The 19,850-nt window shown below is 35.4% G+C and overlaps 1 protein-coding gene and 1 pseudogene across 3 annotated transcripts in view; one reads left to right on the top strand and one right to left on the bottom strand.

Moving 5' to 3' along the window:
* The window catches only part of LOC110592077, a 6,084-nt pseudogene extending 5,140 nt beyond the window's left edge, over positions 1-944 (top strand).
* A 4,695-nt stretch (positions 945-5,639) lies between these two features.
* ITGAV (integrin subunit alpha V) overlaps positions 5,640-19,850 on the bottom strand; it is a 95,551-nt gene continuing 81,340 nt past the window's right edge. For all 3 annotated transcript variants that reach the window (XM_021703295.1, XM_044913688.1, XM_021703296.2), the window contains 12 exons: positions 19,586-19,653; positions 18,779-18,926; positions 18,155-18,247; positions 15,785-15,864; positions 14,752-14,832; positions 14,156-14,261; positions 13,405-13,563; positions 12,089-12,199; positions 10,480-10,593; positions 10,275-10,382; positions 9,583-9,705; positions 5,640-9,327 (listed from right to left, as the gene is read on the bottom strand). In XM_021703295.1, coding sequence (XP_021558970.1) covers positions 9,232-9,327; positions 9,583-9,705; positions 10,275-10,382; positions 10,480-10,593; positions 12,089-12,199; positions 13,405-13,563; positions 14,156-14,261; positions 14,752-14,832; positions 15,785-15,864; positions 18,155-18,247; positions 18,779-18,926; positions 19,586-19,653 — 1,287 coding nt within the window. In that variant the 3' untranslated portion in view covers positions 5,640-9,231. The remainder of the gene's footprint in view (positions 9,328-9,582; positions 9,706-10,274; positions 10,383-10,479; positions 10,594-12,088; positions 12,200-13,404; positions 13,564-14,155; positions 14,262-14,751; positions 14,833-15,784; positions 15,865-18,154; positions 18,248-18,778; positions 18,927-19,585; positions 19,654-19,850) is intronic.

The following is a 19,850-nucleotide window of genomic DNA, read 5'->3' as shown; positions in this document are numbered from 1 at the left end:
AAAGAAAGAAAGAAAGAAAGAAAGAAAGAAAGAAAGAAAGAAAGAAAACCAAACTGACCTACAGAATCAACACAATCCTTCTCAGAATTGGAGATGACTTCTTTGTAAAAATTGACGAACTGATTCTAAAACTCACTTGGAGTTGTATGGGATTCCACAGAGCCACAACAGTCTTGAAAAATAAGAATCAAGTAAGTAGATAGCCTCACTGGCATCCCAGCTGGCTACTGTTCTGTAGAATGCATAGATTGGGCCACAGCTGAAATGAGTTTGCCTAAAATTAATGGGAAACATCTTCCAGGAGCCACACCTGCAAAACATTTTAAACTAAACTCTGCCACTTATGGGAAATAACTAGATAATAGCCCCATGTACTCCCCTTTTCTGGGCGGGAGGCTGACTCCAGATGTGGATGGCGGTATGTTGTATGGTTGATTGTCAGCATCCGCCCCTCCTGTTGGGGAGACAAGGTGGTCTTGGATCAGACAGGTATGTCTAAGGGTTTTGGTTTTATGGAGTTCATGGATGAACTGGAACAGAAGCAAACCCTGACAGAATGCCAGGGAACAGTGGGACTGGGGTCTAAACCAGTGCTTCTGAGCATGGCAATCACTAAAGTGAGCCATATGAAGCCAGTGGAATATAATCAGATGTGCATTTAGAGCTACAGCCAGTGTCACCAGCAGTACCAGAACTGTGTCTAGTGGAGGTATGACTAGAACACAGGCAACAACAGGTATAGTTACTCCCAAAATGGCTATCCCCAGAGCACGACACAGACATAGGAAGAAGCTGGAGATAATGCACCCAATAACCCCAGGCCACAACTGGGTGTGGCTGAGGCCAACAGGGAGTTCATGGAGCAGAATGAGGAGCTGTATGATGCACTAATGGACTGTCACTGGTAGTCCCTGTACATTGTATCTTCAGAGAGCCCACCATGACATAGCCAGGACAGAAGACTAGCCAGAATAAACAATGTGAGGGAGAAGACAGAATCCTTTTTAAACAAATTATTGCAAGAAGAACTTTTACCTTTTTGGAAATATGATTTTTAAGATGTCAGTAATCAACTGTTCCTTAAATTATGACTATTCCTGCAATACTGCTGTCTTCATTAATAATGAACCATTTCATTTGAGTTTGAAAACCAAGGGACCAATTATTGAAAGGGTTGAACAAGGTTGACATTTGTATTTCTTGGAACAAGAATCATTTACCAGGTAGGGCTACCCACACTCCTGGGGATAAAGACAGTTTAGACTTATTAACCAAAGTGGATCATATGATTTAAACAGTTACTAATGCTCAGGTTTAGAAGGCTTCTCAGGTGACAGACATGTAAGCCATTAAGATTACAGTCAGGGGGCGCCTGGGTGGCTCAGTCGTTAAGCGTCTGCCTTCGGCTCAGGTCATGATCCCAGGGTCCTGGGATCGAGCCCCGCATCGGGCTCCCTGCTTGGCGGGAAGCCTGCTTCTCCCTTTCCCACTCCCCCTGCTTGTGTTCCCTCTCTCACTGTGTCTCTCTCTGTCTAATAAATAAAATCTTAAAAAAAAAAAAAAGATTACAGTCAGAAAACGGTCTTATCTGCCGTATGTCAAAGAGTGGGCAATTTCATCTGTGGCATTTCAGGTAACCATCTATGTGCAAGCCCTCCAACCCCACTCTTGTGTTTCGTGACCTTAATTATATAAATTCATTAAATAAGTATAAATTAAAAAAAGAGAGAACTCAGGAAACCAGGACTTTATGATTTGGAAAATTCTCAACATATCCAGATTGCAAAAGATGCCAAAATTAAGAGATTCACTGTCAAGTTTGCTGTACAGAGAACAAGAGACTACACAAACTTTTGCTAATATCTCAAAATTTTCTTTGAAGAGGTTAAATGTATGACTCATAGATCTCCTCAAACAACTCAAAAGCCAAAAATAGAAACAGGATTATTTAGGAAAGATCTGTGGAGTAGCGTCTGGGTGATGGAATGAATCTTCTTGACGTACACAGGAGATCCATTACTTCCTGAAAATTTTGTATCAGCAGAAGCACTGTCGGCTTTGTCTAAAAGGGATAAAGTACAAAATGAAGAAGCATATTGGGCCCACAAAATGTTCCCAGTGGAAATAAGCTGATAATAATACTCAACTGCAAATGTGTGCTACATTTCATGGTGGGGGCTGGGGGTGGGGGAGGTGGTAAAGGACAACTCAGATGGTGGAGCCGTGAGCCACAGAGAATTATCCACAGACTTTGAAACCAAATGGAGTTTTCCCAGCTGGATTTCGAAGTTGCTTGGGACTAGTGACTTCTTTTTTTCCTTCTACTTTTTTTCCTTTTTTTGAACCGGAATGTCTATAATTGTTACATGCCTGCCCCACCATGGTATGTTCGGAAAGGATAACTTTGTTTCTTTGGTTTCACAGGTCCACGTATAGAGAGAAATTGTATCCCAGGTTGCATCGTAACCCAAGCCTTTCTCATACCTAATTTAGATGATTTAGATGATGAGATTCAGGAATTCAAACTAATGAGATTAAGGAGGGCTTTGTGACTTTGAGTTGATGTTGTAATGGTTTGACTTTTGGGGACTTTGACATGGTTTAATGTATTTTCTATATGAGACTGAAGTGAATCTTTGAGGGCCAGAGGTGGACTGTGGTGGAGATAATGCAGCCCCCCCCCACAAAAAAAAAGATGTCCATGACCTAATCCCTGGATTCTGTAAATATATTACCCTTCATGACAAAAGGACTACACAGTAATTTAAAACTAATTTATTATCTAGGGTATGATAAAACAATGAGGCTCATCCAATGACCAAACCTGAATGGATCTAGGAGAGGACGTGGAGTGGGTAAGGTGAAGATTTGGATTTGGAAAATTAGAGGTGAGAAGAAGAGACCATCTCTGTATGGTGGGCAAACCACACTCTCAGGTCTGTTACTGAACCACTGTTCCACTGCAGCTGCTTCAGAGTTCCCTTGGGGGGGGCTAGAGCTGTGAAATTAGTTACCACTATGTCATCTCTGTTACTTGGGGATCACTGAGTACCTGTGGGATGATTGTGGAAAGACCCTTGAGGTTCAATTTGTGCTAGTAATTTAATACCACATGGTGGTGAAATCTTTGGCTTTGGTTTAGTAGTCAAGGTTCAAGTCAAAGTCAACGCTGGTATTACTAAGAAGTAGGAAATTTGTTTATTCTTTAATAAAGTCTTCCCTCTCGTTTCCTCACTAAGTATATTGAGAAATTCAAAATCATTCACTGTCTGCCAGTTAGGTGATAATATCTCTGAATTTTAAAGGTGATTATGTCACTTATAATCTCAAAAACAACTTTCACTGCACTGTTCAAAGATGAGAAAATTTATGACACCAACTTTCTTCTCTCCTATGGGAAATTTACAATGTATCTTACACAAGATCAATTCCTATTACTCTGGTGGAGAGCATAATTCTCTAAATTAAGTACTACTAATATATATCATTTAGTACTTTTTGTGAATAACCTTGTAGTCATTAATTAATATCCTGAATACAAAATTGGCTAAAAAGTAATCCCTAAAGATTCCATTTTGACACTCTAATATCTGAAAAATGGTATAAAAGAATTTTGAGATTAATTACTTTGAACAAATTAGGTCTTTTTTTAATAACATGAAGGTAAGTTACTGTGTCAAGTTCAAGTTCAAAATCTAAATGCTCCTTTTATTAAAACACCACCAATTTATATATTTGTTACTTTTCAGGAAATAGGGCTGACAAGGGAAGTGAACCAGGGTGCAAAAGGAAATCAAACCATGTAACTCTAGGCAATTCAGAACAGTTCAGAAAGTGAATAAAAATATTACTTGGAAATGTATTGATGTTGCACCAACTAATATTCAGGCATCCCAGCCTATCCATTAGATAGTAACAAATCTATTTTATAAAGGGTCACTAGTAATCTAGGCAGTCTTGCACAGCAGAAAGCACACGGGACTAGGAATTTGAATACATAAGCTTTAGTTCCAATCCTGCCAGTACGAATTTGGACAAGAAATGAACTCTGGGCATCATTACCAGTATGTAGGGGTGAGGTAAACCCTTTCTAACTTGTGGTTTTTGGCTGTTGGACCATGATGCACATAGATGGTGTTTTCTGTGATTGTCCTGTTTAGGGTTCACTGAGCTTCCACAACTGTACAGTTGCTACATTTTACCGTTATTTTGCAACTTTTTGGTTTCAAGTTAGTCGCTCCCATTTTCTCTCTCCTAACTCCTTTTCTTTTACACCTAGATTGACCCAGAGTCACTGAGGCTGTTTATTTTGTAATCCACACCATCACCAACCCCCTGCTTCACCCCCATGTGGTGCTTCAGTTTAGGTGAATTCTATTGCTCTCTAAATTCACTCATTCTTCCTTCTCTTTGTCTACTTTTAATCCCCCTCCAATGAATTTCTGATTTCAGGTACTGCATTTTTTAGCCCTAGAATTTCCACTGAGTCTTTTATTAATTTCCATCCTCTTCTGAAATGTCCATAATTTTCTAGAGTTTTTAACATACTTATCATTGTTAGTTAAAGTCCCATCTGCTAAATTGTTTGTGGGTCTGTTTCTATTGACTCTTTTTTTTTCCCCTTCAAACTATGGGTAGCATTTTCTTTTCTTCCCATCCACACACACACACAGACACACATACATGACATTGTGGATGGAACATTGCAGTCTTTATAGGTGGTGTCATCTTCCTCTCAAAGTAACTGCCTAAAGGAGCAAATGAGTTATACGTGGATCACCTTAAATTTGTGGAAGCTTGGTTTTAGGCTTTGTTAGGGTGGGCCAATGGCTTTGTTCTTCATCCTAGGGCTAATCAGTCAATCTTGGGATACAGTACTTATTCCTAAGGCATAGATCCTCCAAGTTTTCAATGGAAAGACTGGGTGTTTCCAAGCTCTGTCGCTGGGTAACACTCAAACTCCAATCTCATTTTTCCTACAGTAGACAGTAGCTGAAATAACTGTTCAGCTCTTCCAACCTTCCATCTGCTGTTTTCCTTTTGGGCCTCTTGGAGTCTCACTAGAGTAGGGTCATGGTCAGGGTCAGAAAAGGATTTGAGGGGAAAACATTCCTCCCTCCCACAATGTGGCTCCTTTCTTTCCCCAATTTTTAGCCATAATGGCAGTCCCGCCATTCCAGGAAATGAGGGCCCTTTTCAGCTTGCATTCTATCCAACAACAGAAAGTAACTTCCAGGAAAAAGGTGGTTCCCCTCTTTAGTTAAGAGTCAAATCCCCTCCAGTTTCTGTCTGCTTTTACTAACTTCAGTGTTTTCAAAAAGTTTTTTTTCTTCTTATTTTGTTCATCACTTACCATTATTATCTGATAAAAGCTCTCCTGCCACTACTGAAATTGAAAACCCCTTTTACATTTTAAAATGTCTGATTCTGTGATTTGTAATTGGTGTATTTTAACATTAGGTTCCTTTTGCTCTTTTTGTGTTACTTTTTCTCAAATAACTAACACTCTTAAGGAATTCAGACTTTCAGAGAGGCACCTCTTTGAGGTCATCCTTTTATCACATTATTCCTGGCTCATGTGATTAAAAAACAAAAAGTCACAGAGGGAAACTAAAAAGTCCATACACAAACGTGGCACCATATGCTCAAGTTTATTGAAGAGACACAGGTTGCACATTGGAAACTAAGCAGAACACTGTACCAGTTTTACTAACTCAAATCAAGTCAGCAAATGACAAATTTTAGAAGACACACGCTTTGTCTCACCCAATGTGGGTGATCATAAGAGGAGCTAAACAAAGAAAATTACTGTGTTATTAGGTACCAAATTAATTTGATATATATAGCTTCCAAGTTAGTTTAAGATATTTCAAAATGTTTCAAAACTAGTAGGGAATAGGTCATGTCCAGCCTGAAATAAAATGTAGAATGTACCTTTTAGGGGTAAATAACTTCATTTGTATATCCATAGCAGAATCCCTCTGTCCTACTAACCAAAATTCTAAAAAATTTAAATCTCTGTTTAGATTAGGTTTACTAAATTAACAATGACTCTGAAAATTATCTAGGTTTGGTTACATTGTTATATTGCACTTGAGAACAATGACAACAAAAATCAAGGATTTGGTACCTCTCCCAAGAAGTTCATTACATATCAGAAATTATAATGAAATACAAGCATATATGCCTGGGGTTTATTGTTCAAACTAGCCTATCAACAAGTTAAAAGGGCTAATCTCCAAAACACTGTGTATTATCTTATTTGCCATTTTTGATCCTATATTCAATTTCTGAATTTTACATTTTTTTATTTACCAAACTACCACATATACAAACTATCCAAGAGTACATACAAAGTGACATTAAGATAGGTAATGGTCATACACATGTCTTTCAAAAATGACTTATTCTTATCCAAGCCTGGCACTATGTTCTGCAACAAAGAAGTGTCTATCAACTAACAGATTGTTTGCCTTATAAAAAGCAGCTGATCTATTATATACTGTACTTTTGCCACTTAAATCTCCCTTGGGGTCATCATTAGCTATCAAAAGTCTTTCACAGCCCTCTTAAGGAAGTCAGTATAAGTATAGTCTCTTTTACTAATACTTTAATTTTCTTGTTATATGAAGTATTGATGAGAATTTACTATGAAGTAGTAGTTTCGTAACAGGTAAAATTGTGGCACTGAAGTTTTAATTGTTTTATACTTCAGAATTATGAAGACCTATATCACAATAATAATAATAATAATAATAATTCATCACAAGAGAAAAGTAAAGGGGGAAAAAAAGAATATCCCTCACACAAATGTTTCTCAAAATATCAATTCTGAAATAAATGCCTACATAAGAAATCGACATTATCAATATTTCTTACCAATATTAAATGCTTTAAATACTCTCTATCTCATTCATATTTTTAAAAACTGATCAGATTATTAAAATTTTACACTCAAAATGGATTTTAATTCTCAATAAATCATAACACAGTAGTATTTAAAATGTTTGAAAATTAAAACAGTTTTCATAGAACTACCGTTTGACATTTTAACCAAATACATTCACATGCTGCTTTAGGGTAAAAAGAATCCCAACATTTTCCCAAACATTTTCCTCAAAGAGTAAGCTTCCAAATAATTCTTCTACCATATTTTTGTAGAGATATACATTTTCATTTTTTAAAAGAAAATACTTACTGGTTAAAACTACATTTCATAAAAGGAACTTAAAACATCATGCTTCCAACAACATCCTTCAGTCTCCCATACAAGATTATACAACTTGAGAGAGAGGCCATAAAAGTTTTAGAACAGACTGTGCAAAAGCAAACAGTAACATTTTTTTTAAAAGAGTGAATTTCTAGCCAACATATACTTTCAGGGATGACTACTATTAGGTGGGAAAACAGGTAGTGAAAGTTGTCAACTTAGTGACTGTTTGGTGGCAGACCCTAGGATAAAAATATTTTTTCTTAAAAAAACTTTAGACTTACTGGTAATAAAAATACTTATTGCATATGACTAAGATCTTTTAAGCTACTAGTAAAATCTATACTACAAACCTATTAATTTTGAGATTCATTAAAGCTAAATACAGGGTCTTGTCATGTTCTAACATATATAACTCACATTCCTCTGTTTTATGAATACATTCTAGCTTAGCCACTTGTGTAAGGAATTAGAACACAAGACATGGCAAGATAAATTTCAATTATTTTTAAAACATAGAAAAATATTCAATTATTTAAGGGAAATACTTATCACTGCCTAATGAGGACAGCAGTTAAAAACCTACTAAACTTTCAATTTCTAAAGCATAACATGATGTAATTGCACAAAAATAGGTATAATTAAGTCATTCCCAGACCTTGAGGAACTGTAAATAAATCACATATTCCTCTAGAAGAATCATCACCCTACAGGCATATAAAACTACAATGTGCCACCTGTGCAGTTTTTATATAAAAATCCTAAAAAAGTAATTTATGTTAATAAAACTACAAAAGTTTTAAAAGTTTCCCAATAACTTGAATTGCTTATAAAAGTAATTTTTATACATTATTTTGATAGCTGAGACTGGTTTTACACATGATACTGTGCTTAAACTAAGGTAATATCCATGTGAGTAGCATCATGCTATTGTTAGAAGGACCAGCAAGCTACTTTAAGAATTTCAATTCCAAGCATTTCTCATGGGGTTGGGAGGTTGTAATTTGTAAAGATTCCTCATTGATCTTAGCCCATTCTCAGTTAAGTTTTGGAAATATAAGGAAAAATACATATATAGGAAGAAAATAAATTAATCCCAACTAAAAATTCTTGCTCTAAGAGCATACTACTACTAAGCAACTCCATCAAAGAACTACAGTCTTTTAACTTAAATGCTTTTTTTTTTTTTGTATTGTAAATAGCCAGACTAAAACAATGGAATACATGGACTTTGGAAATGATTCCCAACTGCATATGGCTTTAAGCATGATGATGATTAGGGGAAATTTATCTATTACACAAAAGAGGCATTTTTGATCATAGAATTTTTAGTATAGGTTGGCTTAAAGGATTTGAAATAGAACCTAAACATACAAATTAAAATGTAAGGAAATGGACTGTGGATTAAACAAAAATAAAAATGTAATAGCACGTACCCATTTTCATATTAAAAATACTGTATCTTTGTTATTACAAGAAAGAATTTGGATGGATCATGCTTTTTTTTTAAAGTTCTACCACATAGGTAATATTAAAATCCAAGTTCATGCAGTTATAAAGTTAGTAGCTTAAAAACTCAACTGTAGTGTAATGTATATTAATAATAAGTTCCTGTACAAAATATGTGGATCCTAAGGTCCAGATATGGATTGCTTTAAAACAACAAAAGCAACAACAAACAAAATCAACATACAAAATCATAAACAATAATTCTAGGAGGTACTATTTTATATAAAGTGGTAACTCAGGCACTACCTGTCTTATGTACATTGAAGAACTATCACTTGAAATTTTATTATTTAAATACCTAAAAACACAAGTCAGTGGGTGTGTATTACACGTACGTTTGAACTTAATTATTACAAAAAGTTGACAAATATTGCTCTCGTTTTGTGGTTAATACCAATGGGCACCATCAGCAGTAGAGTCTTGGAATTTTATTCCTTGCGAAAGAAACTGAAACCTGTAACGAAGTCGGTAATTCTAATGGGTCAGGATGTAGCATAACTTAAAAATCACAGTTAAGTTTCTGAGTTTCCTTCACCATTTTCATGAGGTTGAAGCTGTTCCCTTTCTTGTTCTTCTTGAGGTGGCCGGACACGTTTAAAAAAGCCCATCTGTTAGTTGAAGAAAAACGAACATTACTGCCACATCAGTTAAGAAAATTAAAAGTACTAAGCGACTGTATTATCACTTAAGAAAATTTGAGTGGCACTTGGTACTACTTTTCTCCCTTCAAATATACGGTGCTCATCATGCATCATTAAAATTTCCTTTCTTCCTTCTTTTCTATTCTTCTTTCTTTCCCTTTCTCCCTTACCCTTTTCTTCTGCTTCTCCTCCCCCGCTGCTCTTCCTAAGTCCATTACTTACCCTGTACATTACAAATACCAAAACAGCCAGTAACAGCAATCCTGCTAGCACTGCTAAAATGATCACCCACACGGGCACAGGCATGGGTGCGGGCTGAATGCCCCAGGTGACATTAGTGGTAACCTGTTGGGGGAAAAAAGGTTTTGAGCTTTAAAAATAGTTCACTGAATCACTCAACAAATGTCTGAATGCCTATTACATTTTGTTTTAATGGTATTCACATTTTCTTTTCTTGTATATGATAATCTGTGATTATATATTTGGTATTGATAGCATGCATGTATGCACATAAAATTCTCAACAACAGGTTAACTTCAAGGTACCTCTGAAGTGATTTTTAAATAATCAAATCCAGCTTTGATGTATTGGTCCCATTTTTCATCCTCAAATTATAGATCTTTAAAATCTTTAGCTTTCACCTATTATAGTTAATTTCCAACTTTCTAACTTCGTGGGGAAAAAATTCCCTAAATTCCCTCCCAGGAAATCTCTTACATAGGGATGCTAAAGTAAAAGGTCTACCTTTAATAATTCTGGAGTGAGGGAGTAAAATAATATTAAACTAGGTTATAGGCCTATCAACTAACTTTTAAATTATCAAAACACTTAAGGTGTCATTATTTAAAATAAAATAAGTATCTGTGGCATTGAACTAAGTGCATTTATTCCATTTCCCCAAATCAATGACTTACTACTGTGGAGTTGAAGATATCCTCAATTGGAAGGTTCTTATAAGGAAATTCAATGACGTTAAAAGAAGCAGATGACTTCAGAGAGTATGAATGATTCTGGTTTTCTTTCTGTATGGAAATAACCATGAAATGATTTCCAAGATGTGAGACCTTTTGCATATCTTGGAGAAAATGGATAGACTGGTGAATGCTGTTATCTACTTACATTCATAAAGGTTTCGGTCCACAGCAGGGACTTTACATACAGGATGGCACTCTTTCCTCTGTCTAGTCGCCCAACCTGACAGACAATCTTCAAGCACTCAGCAATTCCACAACCCTGCCAAAACAAATTCTTTACTTACAAGAAAAGGTCTTTCTATCATCTCTTCAACATATGAAAATTAGACATTTTAGTTATTTTATGTGAAGGCTAAAGAGATGATCCAGATTCTTTTGCCTTATAAGAATAATGTTTAAAATGATAGGCTAATAGTGGAGTCTATGAATGCTTTTTGTTAAAAGGGGTTGGTTTTAGGGGTGCCTGGGTGGCTTAGTCGGTTAGGTGTCTGACTCAATCTCAGCTCAGATCTTGATCTTAGGGTTGTGAGGTCAAGCCCCATGTTGGGCTCCACACTGGGCATGGAGCCTACTTAAAAAAATAAATAAAATAAAAATAAAGTTTTTTTTTTTTTTTTTTATGTTCAGTTAGCCAACATATAAGTACATCATTAGTTTTTGATGTAGTGTTCAACGATTCATTACTTGCATAAAGGGATTGATTTTAATGTGATTTGTTATATAAGGATAAGATCTATAATATTAAAAGATGTACTTTTATGGCCAGAAGTCAACATTCTTCTAGAACATTCTAAGATTCTAGAAGTCAACATTCTTCTAGAAGTTACTATTCTTAGGTAAACCCAGAGCATGATGATTATAGTAGGACATAAAAATCAGATCATAATATGCCTATGGAAAAGAAAAACAAACAGAATGAATCTTGAATAGCTAGTCCATGTCAGACCTGTAGAAATCAAATGGCATGCTGATGGTCCTTGCTACATTCAGTGTTTTTATCAGTAACTAGAAGGCAGGCAGTCAAAGAAATCTGAGATGTGAGCCCTGGAATACTCTATAGATTTAAAGGCCTGGAAATGAGGATTAAGAGGTAGCTAGTTGCGATAGGTGAAGAACCAAGAGAGTAGTGTCTTAGAAGTGAATGAGGAGTGTTACACAAACAAACAAGTGAGGAATTGTGCCAAAAGTCACTGGGAATTGAGGTGGATGAAAACTAAGAAGACCTATGGAATTTGGTGATGTGAATGTAATGGGTGCTCACTAATGAATATAAACACTATGCTGGATTCCCTGCTAGTTGATCGTTTGCAGATCTGTTAAATTTCAAAAACTTAAATGATAAGCCACTTTATAACATTATAGTCATTACCCAGGCTGACTCAACAAAAGTGGATCATAATGCTAATTAATCTTGTAATATATTTTTGTTGAGGCCTCCAGGGTTTTTCTTACAATATTGCACTAAAGGCTCCAAGATTAGAATGAGGTCAAGAAAGAGGTCAGTTAGAGTACAGCCAGAAAAATAAATTGGAATATGAATTACTTTTATTAGCAATCTACAAAGATAGATCATTTGAAGAAAATCTGGCATTAATTTGACTAGGAACAAGGAAAGTTAGAGGAGTGAATAGTATAAAAATATATGTAGTTCTTCCAAGCACAGCTGTTGTTATTTTTGAAATGTTCTTTGGCAGCAGTTCTATAATCACGTATTTTCAAATGTTTAAAGTGCTTGTTGTTGAAGTGGCGCTTACCAAAGTGTGAACATCTCCTTCACTAAGGGTGAGATCCCGCTTGGTGATGAGATGGTTCCGGTCACCTTGCCCAGGAACTGTGTCATTCTTTTCGGTTTGTGAATTTGAGATCTAGGGTTACAGAGAGACTGGTGGTATATAATCGTGGAAACATTTTGCATTGACATTTTGGCATAAACTGTTACATGTGATTAAAACATGGTGACTAAAAATGTGTTAGGACAAATTTACCACTTAATATATGGTGGAAAGTAAGCAGAGTCCTTAATATGTGGAAAGTTACCTCTGCCTAGCCATGATTTTCTTGCACAGCTAGAGGGGAGACCGATAAAACACAGGAAACAGTCTGAAATTTCACGGTGCACGTCTGTGATGAGTGTCAATCATGAGTATATATCATTTCAAAAGAACCTTTTGTTCTGTTTTCTTAACTTTCCCTAGTCCAAATTGGGCAATAGCTTCTTATCCAAATACGTGTGCTAGGATGGAGAGGACTATATCCAAAAGTATAGAATTCCACAAAATGACATTTTTCTAAGTCATGGAAGTCAAAAAAGCCAGGTTAAGTTAAATGTCAGATCTTTTTCCAAAGACAAAAATTTCAACAGCAAAACACCCGACACAATATCATATGTGGATAAAGCACAATGCAATGGAACCAAAGTCAAACTGGGTCACTCCATAAATATACGATTCATTAGGACTTCTCAGAGTAAGGAATTAATCCTTACTCATTATACAAATAAACAATGTAATCCTTAATGTACTGGTTATGAAGAAAGATATTTTTGTAGAGTGGGTTTGCGTATTAAAATAATTTTTTTATTTTGGGCACCTGGGTGGCTTAGTTGGTTAAGTATCTGCCTTCGGCTCAGGTCATGATCCCAGGGTCCTGATCGAGTCCTGCATCAGGATCCCTGCTCAGCGGAGAGACTGCTTCTCCCTCTACCCCTCCCCCCTACTCAAGATATCTGTCTCTCTCGGGGAGCCTGGATGGCTCAGTCGTTAAGCGTCTGCCTTCGGCTCAGGTCGTGGTCCCAGGGTCCTGGGATCGAGCCCCGCATCAGGCTCCCTGCTCCGCGGGAAGCCTGCTTCTCCCTCTCCCACTCCCCCTGCTTGTGTTCCCTCTCTCGCTGTGTCTCTCTCTGTCAAATAAATAAATAAAATCTTAAAAAAAAAAAAAGATATATCTCTCTCTCAAATAAATAAAATCTTTAAAAATAAATAAATGTTTTATTTCATGCATTTCTCTCATAGATTTAGAAAGAAAAGCATTAAATATCATCATAATAAAGAGTTGCTATTAAGCACATTACCTTAATTCTCAAAGGGTTGATCTCCATATCTGAAGTGCAGTTCATTGGCCCATCAATATCATATTGAAGGATGTATAACAAAGTGTTATTGTTATATTTGTAAGGCCACTGAAGATTTAACATTGCCTTGCTGAATGAACTTGGACCATTGTTTCTCAGCTAATGGGGAAAGGAAAATGTAAATAATCTGAACAAAACTCTATTCCAGAATCCTCCTCCTACATCAACTTTAGGAATCATAAGCAAAGGATCTGAGTAACAGCAGAGGTTCCATAGTTACTCTGATATTACAATATGATCACATTCGTCTCTAGTATAGGGCAGTCAGTATGTGTCAGGATGAAAATATAAACAAGAGGAAAATACAAAAAAGTTTTTGATGAAAGATGGCATAGAAAATTTTCTTAAAATTTTGATGATCTGCTACAGGCACTTTCAGTTTTTAGTTAGGACTGCAAAACGTCCATATGAAAATACTCAACAATGACCTACTACTTTTGTTCAAGTAGAACTAATTAGTTTTAGACAACAATTTGTATAAAGTGCATTCTTTAGCCCCTTGAACCTACTTGTCTTAAAAAAAAAAGGAACTTCTGAATAGGGAAAAAAATTTAAAGAAATCTCCAATACATCCTTAAACAACGCAGAGTTTACATAATCATTAAAGAGACTTGTTTTTTATAAGTAGCCTATCTGTTCTTCTCTGTAAAGGCTCTCTACCACGTATCAGTTAAAGCTAACAACTGCAAACCTCATAGATGTGCTGGACAACTGGCCCGACATCTTCTTCAGTCTCGGGGTTCTCCTTATGCTCCCAGTTTGGAATTGGAAGAAAGATATGATCAGGACTTGAGACTCTAAACAATGACCAAAGAAAACCTACCATGAATACCAAAATGATACGGTCAGTTCATTTTCAAAAGTATCCTGTATCCAAATTAATCAAATCAGACTAATTAAAAATACATATATTTAAAAGAAAAAAAGCCATACGTACATGTGAACATGCACATATACCTGCACACAAACTACTCTTTATTGAATCTAATGTAACAGGTGAATTGGTAAATGAATTTGCATAAAAGTTCAACACACTTATTTTGTGCCTGCTGTTGCCACATCTGGTGTATTTCCAGAGAGTTACCAAATAAATATTTGGGGCTTTGGAATACACCTAGAGCCTTATTTCTACAGAAGCTATAGCTCTAGTAAAACTACCATGACACTTGGAGGGATACTTTCCAAAAGAAGCTATTGAGCCTCGCAGTTGCTTTTAAAAAGTAATTGCATTTTAAAGCAGTTTAAAACTCACAAGAATGAGACACTCAACTCAGTAATCATACTGACCCTCTTATCTCAACAGCAGCTAAGACAGCAAGGTCAACTCTGTAAGATACAACTGGGCTTACTTTGTCAAAGAGATTGGAGCTGAAAAAGAAAAAAATATATTTAGGCCTGAACTGAGCATGATCACCATCAAAGACATACAGAGGCAACTGCAGTGAAACTAAAAATGAACAAATTAAATGCAACAAAGAAAGGAAAAACTTACTAAAATAATTTTCATTAGCATTTAATTCCAAGAAGACCAAATTTTACTTCTTTTACTACTTTTGTTTTACAAGCTCAAAACTAACAATAAATTATTCTTATGATAGAAATATTGATTTTTAAAATGGTATAATAAAAAATGAAAAACATATTTTCTACAAAGATGTTCAATACAATTTGAAAAAAAATTAGAGGCAGGGATGCCTGGGTGGCTTAAGTGTCCAACTCTTGATTTCAGCTCAGGTCATGGTCTCATGGTAATGAGATCGAGCCCCGCATTGCACTCCATGCTCAGCGCAGAGTCTGCTTGAGATTCTCTCTCTTTGCCCCTCCCTCTGCTTGTTGGCTCTCTCTCTCTCAAAATAAATAAAATCTTAAAAAAAAAAATGAGAGGCAACTTAAATGTACACCAATAAGGAAATGGTTAAACATATAGAGATGTGTTCAGGTAAAAAAAGAATCTTATTCTGTAAAAGAAATTGATACGACATATAACAAAATGTTCACAAGAGTATCTACGGGTAATTATTATTTTCTTTCTATATGTTTCTAGATTTTCCATATTTTTAGTACTACATTAATATTTATACAAAACAACGAATATTATTTTATTTTAAAAATGGTATAATCAACCTTTAAAACATTGTAAGTGAAATTTTAAAAATAAAATTTAAAAAATAAAAAATAAAATAATAAAAAATGGTATAATCAAGTACTGAAATTTTAGCCTATTCTATTCCATAACATTTAGAATATGTTACATAATAGATTTATGACAAATAACATTTCCTCAATAGTTATTACAAACTGAAAAAAGTTGTTTCTATACCTTTGGATTTGTAAATCGAATTTCACAGAAGTATCCATCTCTGATTGCTGGTGCACACTGAAACGAAGACCAGCTAGGAGCTAGAGGGGGAGGAAAGGATAGTCATGTTAATTAAAACAATGTCTAATCAGTGAAATTTAAATTCCAATGTTCAAATAAAAAAGAGTTGTTCCAAGGGGCGCCTGGGTGGCTCAGTAGTTAAGCGTCTGCCTTAGGCTCAGGTCATGATCCCAGGGTCCTGGGATTGAGCCCCGCGCATCGGGCTCCCTGCTCAGCAGGAAACCTGCTTCTCCCTCGCCCACTCTCCCTGCTTGTGTTCTCTCTCTCGCTGTGTCCCTCTCTGTCAAATAAATAATAAACAAGATCTAAAAAAAAAAAAAAAAAAGAGTCATTCCAAAATAGGGTTTTTTTCTGAGCTTATAATAAAACTGAAAACACTCTAACAAAGATAATTAAATCTGATCTTCTATTGAATCTCTTTTATTTAAGATACATGGGCCAACCATAAAGGAGCCTACTTAACAATTATTAACATAATTTTATCTCCTCATAATAATACCTAATATTAACTTTATAAGAAATGCAAAAGTGAGTATCTGTTGATTCCAATGAAGGTACGGCAATTCTGCACACTGATTTGGTGACAGGAAATTAACAATTGAACTTATGTTAATGGAGCAGGAAGGAAGAATGAATGGGTTTAAAGAGCGAGAGAACCTGGCTACACAAGGCATGAGAGGTAGGGCTAGAACCAGAACTTCTCTACACCTATCACAACTCCACTGACAACAATCATCCTAATTCCTGCAGGGGAAAATTGTTCTTAAAGAAAATAACTGAGCTAACAAGGTAAGAGAAAGCAGGCTTCTTGGGGATCATTTATGATACACAAAAATGAAACTTCTGGGGAACTTCATCAAATTGCCTCTCACTTTATAAAGCCTGGAGGGGGCCACTTGAAATAACTTGAAATTATCTACACTGGATGAGCTGTGAGTGAGAAGGCTAAAGAGAATGAGAACATAGAAAAATATGTCCACTTGTTAATGAGACATTGTTAAATACATGTGGAAAAACTCTATTCAGGGTACTTTGTTCAAGTCCTCCTTCCTAAGAGACCATGCATTTAGAAATAATAATGGCATTTAATGGAAAATATACCCGAAGAAATATGCAACTTTTATTGAAATATATTTGACATATAACACTGTATAATTTTAAGGCATAAAACATGTTGATTTGATACATTTATAAATTATAATATGATTGCCATTGTAGCTATAGTTAGCATCTCTATCATGTCATATAATTACCATTTCTCTTTTATGGTGGGAATAAAAATCTAGTCTCTTAGCAAGGTTAAAGATTTTTTTTTTAGATTTTTATTTACTTATTTATCTGAGAGAGAGAGAGCATGGGGGTGGGAGCAGAGGGAGAGGGAGAAGCAGACCCCACACTGAGTGCAGAGCCCAACACAGGGCCCGATCTCATGACCCTGAGATCATGACCTGATCCAAAACCACAAGAGTCAGAGGTTTAACTGACTGAGAGATCCAGGCACCCCCACAAGGTTGATGATTATAGTACAATATTGTTTATATTCACTATGCTGTGCATTAGATCTCTAAGACTTATTTACTATTAGTTGCAAGTCTGTACCTTTAAACAATATCTAACAGGAAAGATAAATATGGACTATGTAAGCCCATATTACCACAGATCTTCAAATTACCAAAGTCTTTGTGCTATAATTAAATTTTATAGAAAAAGTTACAAGGAAAAAAAAAGAAAAAAACATAAGATGAAATATACTCCCATTTTTCCTTGACACTAAGAATTCTCCAGATATATGTTTGTTTACTTTTTAGAGCATTTCAGAAGCAACCCATTGAGTTCATTTTCTCAAGCTCCTGGGCTCCCTTCTCCACCTCAAGGGGAACCTGATCCAACTAAGATGCTCTTTGATTCTAACCTGGGACGATGATACAGAGTTCCAAATTCATGAGATAATTCTATCACACTTAATAATGACAGTCTTGGTATTTGTCAGAATAGCTTTAAGGATTCATTAAAGCATTAGGTAAAAATATCAGAGTTACAATTTTAGTTTTTAGTTTAACCCATGTTCTCAATCCATTTAGCAATCTGAAGGCAGTACAAATACTGCTTATTAAATACAGCATAACAGCATAATCCATTATTTTATTATCTTAGTCAAAATCAAACTCTGCTAATCATTACATTCTAAATCAAAACCAACTTAAAGACACTATTCTGAAGTATTTTTTAAAAAAAATTTCTATGGAAAAATCCACAGAAAAATATGCTTTCTTTAAAAGAAAAAAAATCCATTTAGTTAAAATATCTTACGTGAGTTCCAGCCTTCATTGGGTTTCCAAGATCACATACCACCTGGCGGGTTTGGTTTTCTGTCTTAAATGCACAGGAAAGTCTTGCTAAGGCCTTTGATAGACCCCCCCCAAAAAAAAAAAAAAAGATTGAAAGGAAAATAAATTAATGACAAAAAAAAAAAATACACTATAAAATTCCCAGACAATATCATGCAGTTGGATAGTTAAGTTTCTTGTTTTAAAAATATATCCATCCATTTGAGCAAATGGGGGGTGAGTATGGGAGAAGCCAGAATTGTGTACAATTGCCACATATAAATGTAAAGGTATTTCTGAAAGATCCCTGAGGATCTAGATACATAACCTTATTACCCCTAACAAATTATTTGATGGACAGGCTAAGACACTTTATCTATCTGACCTTGTTTCAGGCACTTAGCTGGCAATTCTAAAAATGTCCTATCAATGCATTATGCAAAGTATTAGGCTTGAAAGGAATTATGTAAGATAGGCACTCTACGGCCTAGCAATTTAGCCTTAAGTAGAATGGGTAAGCTTGTACTACACTAAATAGGGGAGTAACTCATTAATGTTAATGAGACCTATGAGTGCATTTCGGTTTTTAAAGAGGCAGCTTGCTTACTTCACTATTGCGGACAACCCCGATGAAATCAGCCTGCGGCGGGATGGAAACAATGAGCTCAGCTTCATAGGCACCTTCTCCGTGATTCTGAGCCTTAACAATCAATGTCAGAGGATTGTCGTCCCCAATATGGATCTTCTTTTGATCACTACAAGTTAATACAGATCTAGACAATGAAAAAAAACCTGCACAGGGAGAGCATGGTTGTTCAAAGAAACAAGAGAAGTACATAGCACTGACATGTTCAACAGTGTCTCAAGATATTTTAAGCCTATTTCACAGCTCAACAGAAAGCTGGAAATAGCACACTGGGTGCAAATCCAATGCTTCTCTCAGTAAAAAAAAGCATTAATGCCACTAATATATCACTACCAGTCATATCTATTACTGAAGTAATTTTATATCTCTTTGTAGGTACTTATTAATTCCCTGATTTTTTTTCTAAAAGCTGAATTAATCACTCATGATTCTCAAAATATTCTTTAAAATTTATGTATCATAAAATACTAATCAGATTCCTTTAGTTAACAGGGTATCTACAATGAAATATATCTTTAAGAGGATATAATGTTACTTTGTAACACTACTCATCCTGCATGGAAATAGATCTGTCAACCCAGGCAAGTAGTGAAAACAGTGCATATTTTTCTAAAGTTCAATACTGATAGTTTTACTATTACAGAAAATCATGAATTATCCTCCAGTATAACCAGTTCACATTAAAATATACTATTGCTTTCAAGAGAAAAGTGTGTTCTTCCATTTAAATTTCTTGTTATACTGTTTATTGTTTGGAGCAAAACTTACCTATCTACAGAAACTTCCAATTTGGGTTTGCAGACGTTGTCTTCACCACAGTCAAGCAGAATATGGGCCTAGAAAAAAGCATTTTATTTTTTCTACATGAAAAAATACAAATATAGGACACATATGCAGTGTAAATCAATATAAATCAATGTGTACGTGGATGTATGTGAATATACATAAATACACATATATTTATATACACTCATCAACTTGTTTGCATACCTGAATGTAAAAAGTATCATGGCTGCTTTTTTTTTTTTAAGAT

Source organism: Neomonachus schauinslandi, chromosome 3 (genome assembly GCF_002201575.2).
Source record: "Neomonachus schauinslandi chromosome 3, ASM220157v2, whole genome shotgun sequence".
NCBI classification, from domain to species: domain Eukaryota; kingdom Metazoa; phylum Chordata; class Mammalia; order Carnivora; family Phocidae; genus Neomonachus; species Neomonachus schauinslandi.
This window is presented reverse-complemented; position numbering and strand designations above follow the sequence as displayed.